General features: G+C 36.6%; 1 protein-coding gene across 6 annotated transcripts in view; it reads left to right on the top strand.

The window, feature by feature from the left end:
* Positions 1–14,296, top strand: part of FER (FER tyrosine kinase) — a 466,540-nt gene that overhangs the window by 276,133 nt on the left and 176,111 nt on the right. For all 6 annotated transcript variants that reach the window (XM_045999916.1, XM_045999920.1, XM_045999919.1 and 3 more), the window contains 3 exons: positions 3,489–3,545; positions 11,304–11,419; positions 13,917–14,011. In XM_045999916.1, coding sequence (XP_045855872.1) covers positions 3,489–3,545; positions 11,304–11,419; positions 13,917–14,011 — 268 coding nt within the window. The remainder of the gene's footprint in view (positions 1–3,488; positions 3,546–11,303; positions 11,420–13,916; positions 14,012–14,296) is intronic.

Below are 14,296 nucleotides of genomic sequence, written 5' to 3'. Positions count from 1 at the left end.
GAGCTGCCTCTTGTTCTTTTGTTTGTGGTGTTTTTTTCCGCCTTGTCATTTTGTCCAGATAAGAGGATATGAAGGATCAAATAAAATACTAAAAGGGTGGCAAAGACCCCAGAAAAATGCTCTGTAACCAAATCAGAAGAGACCCCAAATTGTGGGGGGGAGAAAGGGGATAAAAAGAGGTTCAGAAAAAAATAGAAAAAAATTTAAAAAATAAAATAAAGAAAAAATATAAAAAAGAAAGAAAAAATATATATTCTAGATAAACTAATAAAAAAAACGTTAAAAAAAGAAAAGGGTAAAAGTTTTAAAAAATTTGCAGAAGAAGAAAAAAGAAAGAAAAAAAATTGAAAAAAAAAATTGAATTAACCGCAAGACTAAAGAATCATGGGGAGAAAGCCATGAGTTCCGTGCTTTGCTTTCTCCTCCTCTGGAATTCCGCTGCTGTCTTAGGAATTGAACCTGCTTTCCTTGATAGATGAACTTCGTCCTGGCTGGATATTTTGTTGATCTTCTGGGGGAGGACCTGTTCTAGTGACTCTCAAGTGTCTTTGCCCGAGGCGGAATTGCACCACCCTTACCGGGGGCCAGACTAAGTAATCCGCTCGGGTTGGCTTTTGGGAGCTTCTGTTCCCTGAACGCTTTCCGTAGAGTTCCGGAGGACGGGAATGAAAATGGCAGCCTCCTAGTCTCCTGCCTGGAGGAGCCGAGAGCCTGGGGCACCACTCCTCAGTGTGCCCCCAGAGGGCAGCACCCAATCACTCCCGTATCCCCAGCCTCCAGCCATGCTCCGGGCTCACCCAGCCCGCGACCAGTTCAAGGTAACCCCGAGCTGAGAGTTCAGTCCTCGGCTCTGTCTCTGTAGCCGGGTTCTCTGTTCTAACACCTGCGAGTTCTGTGACACTCCGACACCCCCGATCCTTCTGTGACCCTGCGGGACCTGGGGCCATGCTGACCCCGCATGGTCTTCACCCCGGTTCAGCCTCTGGAGCAATGTCCCTCAGTGGAACAGACTTTTAAAAGTCCTGATTTTGTGCTCCGTTGCTCTGCCGCTTGCCGGGAGCCAGCCCTTCCCCCCGCGGTCTATCTTCCCGTTGTTTTAGATTCACTTCTCTGCCAGTCCTACCTTTCAGAAAGTGGTTGATTTTCTGTTTCTAGAATTGCTGTTCTTCTTCTCTTCGATTTCCCGTTGGATTTGTAGGTGTTTGCAATATTTAGATAAGCTATGGAGTTGATCTCTTGCTACCTGATGACGTCTCAGCCTGCTACTTCTCCGCCATCTTGACTTCTCCCCCCTCTTTCAAATTTTTTATCCAACTTATTTTTTGAAGTTTTTATTTAAATTCCAGTTAGCAAACAGTGTAATACTAATTGCAGGTATACAGTTTAGTGATTCAGTACTTACATATAACACACAGTGTGATCACAAGTGCACTCCTTAATCTCCATCATCTATTTCACCCATCCCTCTACCCATCTCCACACTGGTAGCCATCCGTTTGTTCTATATAGTTAAGAGTCTGTTACTTGGTTTGCCTCTTACTTTTGCCTTTGCTTTTTTCTTTTGTTTCTTAAATCCTACATATGAGTGCAGTCATATGGTATTTGTCTTTCTCTGACTTATGATGCTTAGCATGATACTCAAGCTCCACCCATGTTGTTACAAATGGCAAGAGATTATTCTTTCTTATGGTGAATAATACTCCAGTGTGTGTGTGTGTTTGTGTCTGTGTCTGAGATATGTCATGTAAACATTTATTAATATAGCACTTATTTATTTGCTTATCTGTTTATCTTCTTTATCCATTTATCAGCCCATGGACACTTGGGCTGTTTACATAATTTGGCTATTGCAGATTATTTGTAACCAGTTTCTTAAAATTCAGTTGTTTCTCAACTTTTTCCTGAGGTATGAATCCTCTACACAAAGTTATTTGTTAGATAGATGTAATGCAAAAATGTTTTCCCAGATGTAGTTTGCTGTTTCATTTATCAAATGATGGCCTTTGGAAGAAAACATGTTTATAATTTTGATGAATTACAGTTGTTTCTTCTATAGTTAGTGCTTTTTGTGCCCTAAATATCTTTGCTTACTCTCTTGGTCAAGAAGCTATTCTCCGGGGTGCCTGGGTGACTCAGTGGGTTAAAACCTCTGCCTTTGGCTCAGGTCATGATCCCAGGGTCCTAGAATTGAGCCCCGCATTGGGCTCTCTGCTCAGTGGGGAGCCTGCTTCCCTCTCTCTCTGCCTGCCTCTCTGCCTACTTGTGATCTCTGTCAAATAAATAAATAAAATCTTTGAAAAGAAGAAGAAGAAGAAGAAGCTATTCTCTTGTTTTTCCTCCAGGTCCTTTTTAACTCTAGCTCTATATTTAGATTGAAAGACTGTACATGTAAAATGTTATTGAAAAAAGTCAATATGGTTCTCTTTGTTGACCTAGCAGAGTGTGGTGGTCTTGTTTGTTTTACAGTGTTCCAGAAGATAAAGTGCTTCAAATGGCTGTCCAGAATATTTTTAAACTAAAGTTAGGCTATATTTTTACTTGACGATGTATGATTACTTGTTGTAAGTCATTCCATAGATCATATTAGATTTCAGTCTGTATAATGGGGGAATGCTACACTTTAACGTTTAATAAAAAAATAAGTTACAAACAAAATATATTAACCCAGAACTTCTTTTTCCTTCTCTCTTCCCCCCTGCCCATGTTTTTCCTTTCCTCCTTTCCTTCGTTTCTTCCTCTCTCCTTCTTTCTTCCTTCATTACTTTTCTGTTTTCTTTAAAAAAAAAAAAAAAAGTATGTGCTCTTTTAACCTTGTTATTGTGTAGTTTCCTAGCTGAGATTTTTTAGATGATAAAGTAGTCCTATGTAGTAGTTAGTTCTTGAGATCAGATCATAAGATATTCTTTTATAATGGCGTGTTTGTATTACTAATCTTGTATATCCTAGTGATACTGTAGTTGATACTTGTTACTTTATTATACTGTAAGAATGTACTCGGGAAAGGTGAGGAAACTACATGTAGTGAGTGTCATAGACACCCATAACTCATGATCAGTTTACACGTGGAAGATTAGCTCTTAGTAATGTTATCTTAGATGCTCAAGTGGGAATTGGACATTTTGCACTGTACAGTGATATTCTCTCATGCACTTAGGACACAACTGTTGTGAAATGATGAATTGAAGGATAGCCAGATTTTATGGTGGGAGGAAAATGCATGCTATATTCTAGTTACAAGGATACTACCATTTTGAAGGCTGAGATTTCTGGTAGAAGTTAGCAGTAATGTCGATTTTAAAATCCTCTTGTTTAGTAACATTTCTTAAACCCGTTTCATAGCCTCTTGAAGTCACGCCTTGTGAGAATGCTGTTGATTTAGTGGTCTGAATGAAATACCCTTTAATTCTCTTGCCCACTGCCTCAAGTGGATCTTACAGGAAATGCATTCTTGCCTGGGCTAAAATGGTTGTTCTTTTTCTTTGCCCTAGGATAAGAAATGGGTTCTCAATCACGAAGATGTCACATTGGGAGAATTACTGGGCAAGGTATGTGGTCAGCTAAATAACCAAGTCTTTACAGTGGCTGTGCACGCTATGGATTTCTTAGTTTTCTCCAGAGCCTTTCTTGCTTTCTACCACACAGCAAGGCACATTCCCACATGAAGCCAGGAGGACACAATACCACATCTGCTACAAATACTGCAGTGTTCAATGAAACAGATAGGTAAAAATCTGTGAAAAGTTTAAGGATGATTCTTGGCTTTTTATTTTTTTTATTATTTTTTTAAGATTTTATTTATTTATTTATTTGACGAGAGAGAGAGAGAAATCACAAGTAGGCAGAGAGGCAGGCAGAGAGAGAGAGAGAGAGGGAAGCAGGCTCCCTGCGGAGCAGAGAGCCCGATGTGGGACTTGATCCCAGGACCCCTGAGATCATGACCTGAGCCGAAGGCAGCAGCCTAACCCACTGAGCCACCCAGGCGCCCCGATTCTTGGCTTTTTAAAATAGTATATGTCTGTTTTCCTCTGGAAGGACTTAAACCATAATGAGTTTATTACAGTGTGGTAAAACCAAAACTAGTGATTGGAGATGGGAGAGAGACTATAGGGTAATAGAAGTTTAAACACCTAATAGTCGTACTCCATTTGTTTCTGGTTATACAGGATAGCTCAGAAAAAGTGGCATGCTGCTCTCTGACATTTCAGGATTGTGTATAGTTCACAGTATGTAACAGCACTGGATGCCTTATTTCATCTGACAACTATGTGGAGGAGACAGGTTTCAACATAAAGATTCATTTTATAGGTAGGTCTGGTAGTGGTCAGAGAAGGCAGCTTATATGTGACGAAAGTCCCTTTTTCTTCCAGTCTAGTTTGAAGTCTATTCCAACTCATAGGCCATATGAATGTATATTATGTTGAATAATAATGGTAGACATTTGATCATTAATCAAATGGACTACTTGCAAATTATTAATTGCTGATTTATGATTGAGTCCCAGTAGGTAAATATTAACGTCTTTGTCAATGACTTCATTGATGTTTCTGTTTGAAAGTTTGAATTGAATATAGTTTTATAGGTGCAGTGTGAAAAATAGTATAAAATACAGATATTGAGAGAAATCTATTACTCATGTATTTTGAGTGATGAGTACTACAGGCTCAGCACTTTACGTAAAGAAAGAGATGATTATTAATTTTTTTATTCAAATGTCAACTTGATGAATTGACAAATTTTTTCTTGCACCCCCCCATTTTTAAAATCTCTGATATATATTGATAAAGCAACTCCCTGTTGAAATAATCCATTTTGTAGGATTTTCATATTATTTTAAAATATCCTTTCCATATGGGAGCATTAAATTGCTATTGGAAAGCAGTTTTTATTGACTGCTAATACTTAGTAAGTAAATTATAAAGAATCTCAAGCTAAAAGCTGTAGGTTATGTGTTTATTTCATTTGCTTTGCACTCATCATTCTTAAGGAAGTGTTTCTTCTTTCCATTACTTTAGATCAGTAACTCAGGAGCAGTAATTGGACCAAAAATTATTACAAATAAATTAAATTTCCATGGAAATACAACTAAAAATTATAAAACAAATCACTTACTGAAATAGAATGTGTTGAGGAACACTGCTTTTTTAAATGCCAAGAAAATCTATTTTCAGTTAAAGAGAAGTATTTCAGTTATTTTTATGTTTAGTTTAATATGTGAGATATGGTACATTAGGAAGGATTTTAATCTCTAGATCCTTACTAAAGCTATTTCGAAGAAGAATATTTTCTCAATGACAAGGCAGTAGCATGAGGTCATTTTAAATAAGTTTAATCATTTTAATAAGACTGCAACGTTAAAGACACTGTATTAGCTTAGTTTCAGCTAATATTTTTGAGTATGAACTGATTTATGATTTAATCTTTTCACTACCTATTCTTTTTTTTTTTTTAAAGATTTTATTTATTTATTTGACAGAAGGAGATCACAAGTAGGCAGAGAGGCAGGCAGAGAGAGAGGAAGGGAAGCAGACTCCCTGCTGAGCAGAGAGCCTGATGCGGAGCTCGATCCCAGGACCCTGGGATCATGACCTGAGCTGAAGGCAGAGGCTTTAACCTACTGAGCCACCCAGGCGCCCCTCACTACCTATTCTTAATAAATATTTACAGCATACTCCTTGAGAGTGCATGAGGGAAAAAGAATTAGTCATGGTGTCTATACTGACAGACTTTGGAATTGTGTAGTTATAGAAGATTGAGATAGGAACTTTTAACTTTTTTATCCAGCAATATGTAATTAGATTGTACTTGATATATGGTTGGTATTCAAGAAATATTTTATTCACTCCTGAAATATTTATGGAATGTCTCCTTTGTGCTAGGCTCTCTTCTAGACACTCAGGATACATCAGCCTATAAAGGAGACAAATATCTTTGCCCTGTTGGAGCTTATATTCTATCTAGCAGGGGAAGATGGAGAAATTATAAACAATAAATAGCTAAATTTTATATTAGAGGATGCTAAGCCCTGTGAAAAATACAGGGAGATTGGGAGTGCTGTTGGCCAGGGTTGCAATATTTAAGAGAGATCTGGGTATGCTTTATTAAAATTGTTTATTTTTGTATAAAAAGTTGGAAGGATTTTAGCCATGAGGACATCTGAGAAAGAGAGTTTTAGGAGAATGGGATAACCAATGCAAATTTTCTTTGAAGAGCAAGGCAGACAGTTTGGCTGAGTTCAGTAAGCAGGGTGGAAGGTGATAGGACAGGAAGTGGGTGAGGCAGTGAGGGTGTAAATCATGTAGAACCTTGCAGGCCATTATAATTGCTTTGGCTTTGATTATGTATGAGAAGATGAGCTAGTGGATGACTTTGAGGGGAGGGGTAGTGATATCTTACTTATTAAAAAGATCACTGTGGCTGATATGTTGAGTACAGGCTGACAAGTTGAAAGTTTAGGAGGCACTTGCCCTTACCTAATTTAATAGATGGCGGTTGCTGGATCAGGGTGGTAGCAGGGTGGTGGTGGAAACTTGTGAGTTCTGGTTGGTTTTGATGTTGAACCAACTGAATATCCTGATGGAGTCCATGTGGGGCATGAGAAAAGGGGAGATCAGTGTAGGTGCAGCAAGTTTGGGGGGAATAAATTTAGGAGTTAGGTTTTAGATGTATTAAGTTTTGTCTGTTTGACTGTCAAATGGAGAGGCTGGAAGACAGCTGGCTCTCAAGTCTGGAGTTTAAAAAAGAGGTCTGGATCGGGGCGCCTGGGTGGCTCAGTGGTTTAAGCCACTGCCTTCGGCTCGGGTCATGATCTCAGGGTCCTGGGATCGAGTCCCGCATCAGGCTCTCTGCTGGGCAGGGAGCCTGCTTCCCACTCACTCTCTCTGCCTGCCTCTCTGCCTACTTGTGATCTCTCTCTGTCAAATAAATAAAATCTTTAGAAAAAAAAAAAAAAGAGGTCTGGATCAAAAGTACAAATTTGCAGTTGTAGCATATATATTTGGTAGTTATATATAGATGTTATTTAAGATTTTTAATTGGAATATATTTGATATATAATGTGTACATTTAAGGTACACAGTATACTAAATTGAAACGCCATTGTAGTGGTATTTAGTGTCCCTAGCACATTATGTAATTTTGTGTGTGTGTGTGGCTGAAAAGTTGTAGCCTCTTAGCAAGTTTGATTATAATATAATAGTATTTGTATTTACTATCTTGTGCATTAGATTTCTAGTGCTTACTTCTCAAAAGTTTAGTTAGTACCCTTAGACAATATTATTCCTATCTGTCCCCTTTCCCCATCCTTTGTAACCTCCATTTTATTCTTTGTTTTTATGAGTTTGGCTTTTTTGGATTTCATAAATGTGATAGTATATATAGTATTTGTCTTTCTTTGTGTGATTTATCATAATGTGCTCAACTTTTATCTGTGGTATTGCAAATGGCAGGATGCCCTGCTTTCTCATGGTTGAATGACATTACGTTGGATATATACCACATATAGATGGCATTTAAAGCCATATGACCAGTTGAGCTCAGTAATGGAGTAGGTCTCTATCAGAAGAGAGGATGGAGACTGAACCCTGGTCACTATTATAATAGGCTTCAGACAAGAGATGCAGTCACCAAAAGAGGCTAAGAAAGAGAATTCAATTACAAAGGTAAAAAACCAGAAGATAAGATATCTTGGAAGCCAAAAGAAGAGAGTATATCAAGGAAAACAGAGTAATCAGTGGTGTTAGATTCTGCTGATAGGTCAAATGAGATGATGACTGGGAATTCACCATTGACTTTAGTAAGGAGATGGCCACTGGTGACTCAGCTGAGCAGTTTCCTGGGAATGATTTAGCAGAAAGCCAGATTGAAATAGATGAAGAGAGAATGGATGGAGAGTAATTAGAGATAGCAAGGATGAAACTCTTTCAAGCTTTGTTGCAAAAGGAAGCATAGATATGTGGTAGTTTCAAGAGAATGAATTGTGTTGCTTTTTACCCTGAGAGACACAACAGCATGGTGGTTTGCAGTTGGGAATAAGCTAGTGAAAAACAGTCTATTTGAGTAGCAGAGATGAGAATTGCTGGAGCAACATTAAGAGCCCTCAAGAGGGTTGTGCACTTGAATTTAAAGTGAAGCCAGTCAGTGGCGTTGTGGATTTTCTTCAGCCACAGTTAGCTGCATAGGTGCAGAGTAGGCAGAGTGTTGAGTTTAATCAGGATTGTAGATTTGAGAAGGGAGTTTTATAGATGAAGATCAACAGTGAAGTTGAGAATGTACGGTAAGCAGAATGTATATCAGCAGTTGCTGACTATAGAATTTGAACTGGATAAGCAAGCAAGAAATGGACGTTAAGGGAGTGTTGGATAATGAAAGCAGTAAGAACTAAAGATTTGGAAGTTCCGGAGTAGTTCAAGGATTTTTGGAGTCTGGATACTAAAGGAAGTAAGCTACAAAAGTAGAAGCCAGCTAGAAAATGGGATGAATAAAATAGGTACTACAGGGAGTTACATTATTGGCAGTGGCAAAGTTATTCTGTTTTGTTTTTATTTAGATTGGAGGAAGGGGCAGAGGGAGAGAGAGAATCTTAAGCAGGCTCCATGTACAGCACAGAGGCATGGAGACCAATTGAGAGCTTTATCTCAAAAGATCAAGATCATGACCTGAGCTGAAATCAAGAGTCAGACACTTTACTGAGCCACCCAGGTGCCCTGGCAGTGTCAAAGTTTAAGGCATGATCCTAGATAAAATAGGTTGGAGTACAAGATTACTGGAGAAATGATGTTCAGGACCCTGAGGGTTTGAAGTGTTGGAAGGTACTTTAAGTGTCTACTGAAATGGACAGGAAATTAAGACAAGAGTAACCCTGAATACTGTGTCCTAGGGTTAACAAACAAAGGAAGATACTTTCAAATTCAGTAGTGGTAGCTACGGTAAGGGGCAGTGGATATATAATCAAATTATAAGGTTTCAGAGCTTGGTTTTGGGAATGCAGGAGGGAAAATGGTTTGAAAGCAGTGACAAGGAGCTAGTTGAATACCCTATTATCATCTCCAGGCCAGTGGGAGAAGGGAAGGTGAAAGGGGAATCATAACTTAAGTTCAGAAGGAAAAAGGAAGCTCAGCCACCATTTGACTGCTCAGGTGAGAGCCAAGTTTGTGAGAACAAAAATGTGAAGAGAATCACCAAAGACTACAATGACGATATTGATGATGGTGGACCATGAATTTCAGAATGAATGAATTCTGAAATAGAACTACCCTCCAATCCAGCAATCACATTACTTGGTATTACCCAAAGTAAACAAAAATAATAATTGAAAGGGATACATGCACCCCCATGTTTGTAGCAGCATTATTTACAATAACCAAGATATGGAAGCCACTCAAGTGTCTGTTGATTAATGAATGGATAAAGAAGATGTGGTAAATATATACAATGGAATATCATTCAGCCATAAAAAACGAAATCTTGCCATTTGCAACAACATGGATGGATCCTGAGGGTATAATGCTAAGCAAGTCAGAGAAAGAGAAATACCGTATGATTTCACTCACTTGTGGAATTTAAGAAACCAAATGAACAAAGGAAAAGAAAAGGCAAACCAAAAAAACCCAGATTTTTAACTGTAAAAAAACCAACAGATGGTTACCAGAGGCAGGTGAGAAGGGGATAGGTGATATAGGCTAAGGGGAGTAAGAGTACACTTACCAGGGGATGCCTGGGTAGCTCAGGAGTCCCCTGGTAAGTTAAGTAAGTTGGTTAAGTGGCTGCCTTTGGCTCAGGCCATCATCGCAGCGTCCTGGGATCGAGTCCCACATTGGTCTTCTTGCTTGGCAGGAAACCTGCTTCTCCCTTTGCCTCTGCTGCCACTCTGCCTGCCTGTGCTCACTCTCTCTCTCTGACATTTAAATCTCTCTGATTTAAATAAATAAAATCTTAAAAAAAAAAGTACACTTATCGCTATGAGTACTAAGTAATGTATGGAATTTCTGAAGCACTACATTGTATATCTAAAACTAACATAACACTGTTAACTACACTGGAATTTAAAATTTTTTAAAAAATTTCTGCTGACAGAAATTAGATGTAAATAAATGTACAGTTATAAAAATATACATTGAAATAAATATTTTAGTAATTTTAAATTTAATAATGACATAAAACTTAGACACCTTGACCTGTTGATTGAGAGTTAAATTGCTCAGGGCTCCTGGGTGGCTCAGGTGGTTCAGTATCTGACTCTTGATTTTGGCTCATGGCATGTTCTGGGGATTGCACAAGGAATCTGCTTGAGATTCTCTTCCTCTGTCCCTTCCCCTGGTCATATGCATCCTCTGTCTTTCTCTCTCTAAAAATAATAATAATAATAATAATAATAATAATAATAATAATAAATCTTTTTTTAAAAATTTACATTACTCCTAGAACTCAAACCCAGTAACTAGCCGAGTCCTAGTTCAGTTACTTCTTGCTCAACAATAGCGTTGAAGCTTATTAGAAGGCTTGCATATTAGGATTATAGTTATGTAAAAGATATATATACATATATTAAAAACTTGAACACTAAAAATTAGTTGTTGTATTAGCTTTATAGATCTTCTTTGTCATATTTAGTTTTATATTAATAGTAAAAAACAAATGACCCCAAAGTTGAAATAAGGCATGTTAAGTCAAAATAGGTTAGAGCCATAGCATGAGGAGTTATACATTTGATAGAAAACTCAACGTGGGTGACCCTGGCATTTGGGTAAGCACCTCCTCTTCCTCGGTGCCTTTCTAAGATGGATAGTCTATTGTTGGCTGCTGACAATCCTTGGTCTGCCTGGTTCTGTTGCCTCTCCCTTATTCCCTGACACTCTTCAACTGACATTCAGCTTTAGGGATCCATACCAATAGTCTCCTCATGGAGTCTTTGCTTTATCTTGAAACATTAATTGATAACTTCTTAATCTAATAAAATTTAGAGCTTGGGGGTAATGAGTACTACGAGATATGAAACTTAAATACTTCAGATGGCTTCACTTTGAGTTTCTCCTTTTATCCAAGTCTCTTAGAATTTTTTTCCCTTTTTTCTTTTTCGGTTTCCTCAAGCTTCAGTCCCTCAAATGGTGGGTGGATTGAGTACTATTTTTAAAGTTGGAGGTTTGGAAAGAGCAACATTTCCAATCTTTGTCTCCACTTAAGATTCTGAATAAAGCTAACAGAAATCTTTGAATACAAATTCATTATTATGTGCTTTCTTTGTATTTTGCAAAGATTGATGTGTGTCTGTCTTATATCCTAAACAGTAAATGCGTTTGTATTTTCAGGGTAATTTTGGTGAAGTATATAAGGGCATATTAAAGGATAAAACTGCTGTTGCTGTTAAAACATGTAAAGAAGATCTTCCTCAGGAACTGAAAATAAAATTTTTACAAGAAGCCAAGTGAGTTTGCAAAAGTTATATCAAACATGTATTTATAAGTTAGTACTATAACATTAAATGTGAAGTTTGGAATTAAATTATGATTTACTGAAGTAGAAGTACGCACTTTTAGAATGTTCATAAGGAAGCACTTAATCAGTGTAGAAATGAAAAGTTTGTTTTTGAACTAGACTATGTATTAGTTACACAATCACAACCAAAAGAACCAGATGCTAAAAAACAGTGTATTCTTCAATATTGATATACTGCAATATTTTTTGCTTTTATCACATATACAGAGGCATGTATATATGCAGTGTTATGATTGTCTTTATAATAAAAATATTACTGTATTCTATATACAAATACATAATTTATGTATATATGTTTAGATACATATAATTATATCTATCTAACCTTCCTTAGATGTTTTCAGTTGATAGTCTTTACTGAGCTGTTACGGTTCTTTTCTGAGAACCTCAGATTTCTTCTTCAACTCATTGTTGGGCATTTTTTCCAAAATCTGCACATTGTTTTTTTCCTAATCTTCTAGGATGATTGGATAAAATTTAATGTTCCAACTTGCTATCACTGTATTGCGTGTGGTTAACACTGTTCTGTTAGTGGCAAAATCCAGTATAGACAACACAGCACAAAACAAATAGATGTTTTGGACCGAGTAAGGATGAACTCTCATTCTGCGATGCATGGGTACATGGATGGGAATGAAGGAGACTATACAGAGATTTGTGTTGTAAAGGGAGAAAGGGAAAGTGTGTATGTGTGTGTGTGTGCACACATGTGGATGTATGTTTCTATCATGGCATAGTGCGTAAAATTGAAGTTCCTATATAGAGGAGAGAGGAGAGAAATGCAGAGAACCAAGATGATGGCAACTAGAGAAGTAAGTGCATAGGTTGGAGCATTTTGATATACATTTCTCCATTCATTATCTAAAAATGAATATTGATAACAATGTATTAACCTAGTTGGATGCATTTATTAAATATTATCATAGAATCAAGTTGTAAACTTTCTAAAGGTTTGTTTTTGGAAGGTCAAAAATATGCTACGATAAAGGCATGCTATCACAAAAGAAATTCACAAAAGAACTATGAACATTTTGTAGGTATTCATAGGTATTCTTAAGATACAAGGTTATGTCTTATGTTATTTTGAAAAATAGTTAACTTTCATGCTCTCTAATTTTTGATTGTTTTACTACAAAATAAATTATTGAACTTTCTAAAGTGGAAAAGCCCATTTTCTAAAGTGGAATTACGAATTTTTAGGTAAAAAATGAGAGTTGTATCCTTGAAGTCCCAAGTGTCATTAAATAGACGATAGAGAGCTATATATTTAGATACTTAATATTGAGTTCAGGCTGGCTATTTTGTGGACTTTCTTTACTAAGCAGTTTCCAACCTAAGAAATGACATTTTGGATTAAAGTCAAACATTCTAAGACTTCCTTTTTAATTCCTCATAAAAGTTGCAAGCTCGAAGTTGGTGACAATATTTTCCTTATCTCTAGAATTTTTCCCACTCTATCTTTTCCCTTATAAATCAATATATATTTTCAATCTAAAGCATTTTTCTTAGTTATCTCCCCTCTAGTTGGAGTTGTACAAAACATTTATAAACTGTTTTGTCTTTCTCCCAATAGTTATTTTTTTCATTCTCTTAGGAAAGAAAGCTGCATTTTTCAAAGATGAGTGAATTTATAACTATGTCAATAGGATAATCTGGAATAAAATTTGGTAACAGAAATATTCAGGATAAATAGGCCTATAAGGGAATATAATTTATTTTTAACTTATGCTTGGAGTGCCATGGATGAAGCTGTGCTACTTTTATAGCCCTCTGATGAAATTCTGCCTTTATCCAAGCAAAGTCCCCTCTGCTTCAGCTGAAGTCTACATTGAAACTGTTACTTACCTAGTTTTCATCTTTAGCCACTTTCCTCAAAACTTTTGAGTTTTTACCATTTTGAAATTGATTGTGTTCATCAAGATAATATTTTATAAAATTTAATGAGATGATTAGCCTATAGCATTTACCAATACGAATTGAGTTCTTATGTCTTTTCAATCTGGTGTGTCCTAAAACAGAACAAAACAAAAAGATACAACTCTAGTAGCTTACAGTTTCTGGTCCATTAATACTTGTCAATTATGTTTTTGTGGTAGCGGCTAAAACGAGATACTTTGAAGGGAGTTGTACATGTTTGTGACGAAGTAAGTTCATACTTAGCATGGTTGTTATTATTCAGAGTGAATAGTAATTTTTATATGAAAATTTAATTGGATTGAGGAGAATTGACTCATTTGTAACTGTAGTTTATCAGTATTTATCCAAACTTGTATACATTCCACCATTTATCGTACTTTGGCTTCATACTGAAGTTTTAAAAGAGAATTGTGTCGAGTAAAGTATATTCTACTTGGGCACAATATTCATGACGATTTAATGCTTTAGTGTTTAAATGATAATTATTTTTACACTTTTCTCTCATCCAGAATTCTCAAGCAATATGATCATCCCAATATTGTCAAACTTATAGGCGTTTGCACACAAAGACAGCCTATCTACATCATTATGGAACTGGTTCCAGGTAATGATTTTAGAAGTTTCTTCGATGACATTTTAATGTCATGTTTTATTATTTTTATATGTTCGGTCTTTTTTATTTCTCCTTGTAAAGTTCTCAACAATTTTGTTTAACATTTCCCTGATGACAGAGAGCTGTACACATGCTTGATATTTTTATACTCTATATTACTTTGCTGTTGTCTAGAAAATGTCAGCCAAGAGGAGGATATATATATATATTTTTTTTAAGAGGAGATATATTATTACAGTGGGATTACACATGGAATTTAGTTATGTATGTTGTTAG

This window comes from Meles meles, chromosome 3 (assembly GCF_922984935.1).
Source record: "Meles meles chromosome 3, mMelMel3.1 paternal haplotype, whole genome shotgun sequence".
Lineage (NCBI taxonomy): Eukaryota > Metazoa > Chordata > Mammalia > Carnivora > Mustelidae > Meles > Meles meles.
The sequence above is the reverse complement of the archived record's forward strand: the minus strand, read 5'-3'. Positions and strand labels throughout refer to the sequence as shown.